Source organism: Dermatophagoides farinae, chromosome 3 (genome assembly GCF_024713945.1).
Source record: "Dermatophagoides farinae isolate YC_2012a chromosome 3, ASM2471394v1, whole genome shotgun sequence".
Classification (NCBI taxonomy): domain Eukaryota; kingdom Metazoa; phylum Arthropoda; class Arachnida; order Sarcoptiformes; family Pyroglyphidae; genus Dermatophagoides; species Dermatophagoides farinae.
This window is the reverse complement of record NC_134679.1, coordinates 1,392,101-1,394,482: the sequence shown is the minus strand read 5'-3', so window position 1 is coordinate 1,394,482 and position 2,382 is coordinate 1,392,101. Positions and strand designations below refer to the sequence as shown.

Below are 2,382 nucleotides of genomic sequence, written 5' to 3'. Positions count from 1 at the left end.
TTCAATAATTCAATAATAATTTGATTTTTATTCAATTAAAAAAAACAAAGTTAGAAATATAAAATTATAATTGACAATGATTTATCTTTAGTTTTAAATCCGATGGAAAATATTCTTTTCTTTATTACCATTCGGATATTGCATGTCTATTTTCATTTTATTGCTTTCATCTGATCCTAAATAATTTCACCAATTATCGTTTTGCGGTTGCTGTTGTTCCATCATTGATTCATTCTCAATAATTTGGCAATCATCATCATTGTCATCGTGATTATTGTGATCTTGTAATGAGGCTTTAATTGCCACTTCAATTTGTTCATTTTCTTCATAAGGACTTGACTGTTTAAAAAAAATCTAACATTAGCGATGAGAATCTTCTTTATGCACTGTAAATTACTGTTTGATAATTTTTATACGAAATACTGAGATTATTTACCACAACCGACAACGATGATGTTTGTGATATTTCTGTTGGTGATGGATTTTTATTTAAGAATTTATCAGAATCTATTTCATGCCAAAAGATGATTTTTTCAACTATGATTATGAAATAAACACGAAGTTAAAGAGATTGAAAGTTTTTTGGTTTTTGAATATAATTACCTGCATGATAATCACCTATTTTTGAATTGGCGAATTGATCATCCAATTATTTTTGAATTGAAAAATAAAAGAATTATTATGAGATAATTCCTTAAGTTCTTTTTTGATATTTTTATTTGTTGATTCGGCATATTGCCACAGATTTCAAAGTCACACATCACAATCTTTGGGAAAACTTCTTTTGAATTTAAGTAGCCAAAAATTTCGTTGTAAAGTTTTTTCTTTTTGCCCGTCATTAGGCAGTAAACCAATGGGAATGACTAATAAAAAAAAAAAATTAACCAAGTGTATTAATAAAATAATTGTTTTACCATTTCATCATGGAAAATGTGTATAGTGAATAATTGAACAAAAATTGAGGGAACCACGGAAAAAGTACCATCAACTGCCCAAATTGGTGAATTTTTTAACATCATCAAATTATCATCTGTTGTAAAAATTAAGATGCGTTGTTTTTTGTCGTTGATTTCGATGCATACATCTTTTTGTAAAAATTGCACCCCATTAATATTCATATCTTCAGGCAACAAAGTCAATTCATCGAGATTCCTTGGTTGTCGCCGTTTAGTACCAGCTCTTAGAATAGTGCGCGTCAAATTATTGTATGTTGGTAAATGTGATACGAAAAAATTGTCTCTTTTTTCTAGTAATGTTTCTCCCAAAATTTTACTTGGGCTTCGTGGATAACTTTTCGCTGAATCCTTCATTTGGTTAACAATTTTCTTTCCTCCATCAAATCAATGTCCACTGGATGTTTGTGATCATTTTTTTGTTTGATTATGTCATTTTTTATGATTAATCGTGCTAAACAATTATGTGTTTGTTTATAACAGCACCGAAAATATTTGGAATCTTTATATGCTTTGTCTTGGGAAAAAACATATCCATTATATGAATGAGTATATGGATCAGAATCTCAAACGCCGATACTCGATTTCTTTCGAACGATCGTCTCGCCACAAATATAATAAACCTTGACCACAATCAATATTATAAATGAAATGAGCATTGCATCAACAATGAAACACAGGATGCTTAGTAGCAGTTAATACACCCATACCTCGCTATACGGCAGCTCTTTATACGGCATTTCGCTATAACGGCACTTAACATTTTTTCGAATTTTTTTTCGAATTCGATATATCGCTACCACAGTCGTTACGTTCTCTTTGAGCGGTACGAAAGAAAGGCGAACGCTGCTGGGTTGATGAATGAATCGTATATTCTTTTCCTTATTCTCTTGTCCATTTTACAGGTTAGGATAGATTAAGGTTATGTTGAGCATTTTGATGACGCATCAAACTATATTTGCAACTAAAAACTTTTCCGCAGTCCGGATACGTACACATATTTGGATTAACGGATGAATGTGATTTTAGATGTTCAGTAAGATTATATTTGCAACTAAAAACTTTTCACCCAATCGCAAATATATGATTTATCCGCATCAATTACATTGGCATTTGTCGCATTTGAACCTTGCGTTACGGCTGCAGCAGCAGCCGCACCTAATGCTAATGTTGGAAATAAATTCGTAGCTTGATTATGTTGTTGTTGTTGAATTTGATTCTGTTGTTGTTGTTGATTATGATGATGATGATGACCAACAACATTACCCATCATCATTGCAGCACCAATATTATTGTTATTTTTATCTCGAAGAATATAATCAACAAGAAATGATTCTAAATCATTTTCCCAAAGCATTTCTTTTGTTGATTGTTTAATCTCATTAATTTGTGATATATCTGCACTTTTCAATGCTTCAGTTTCGGGCAT

General features: G+C 31.0%; 1 protein-coding gene across 1 annotated transcript; it reads right to left on the bottom strand.

The window, feature by feature from the left end:
* Positions 1-2,382, bottom strand: LOC124494535 (uncharacterized). Its single transcript, XM_075729096.1, has 4 exons — positions 2,238-2,382; positions 604-618; positions 398-537; positions 1-339 (listed from the first exon to the last, which is right to left on the bottom strand). Exons 1-4 carry the CDS (start codon positions 2,380-2,382, stop codon positions 187-189), a joined length of 453 nt encoding a protein of 150 aa, XP_075585211.1. The 3' UTR covers positions 1-186.

Coding starts and splice junctions, on each gene's coding strand:
- LOC124494535 (XM_075729096.1), bottom strand. CDS start 2,382: ATGCCCGAAACTGAAGCATTGAAAAGTGCAGATATATCACAAATTAAT. Junction 340..397: donor CGTATAAAAATTATCAAACA/GTAATTTACAGT, acceptor TTTTTTAAACAG/TCAAGTCCTTATGAAGAAAA.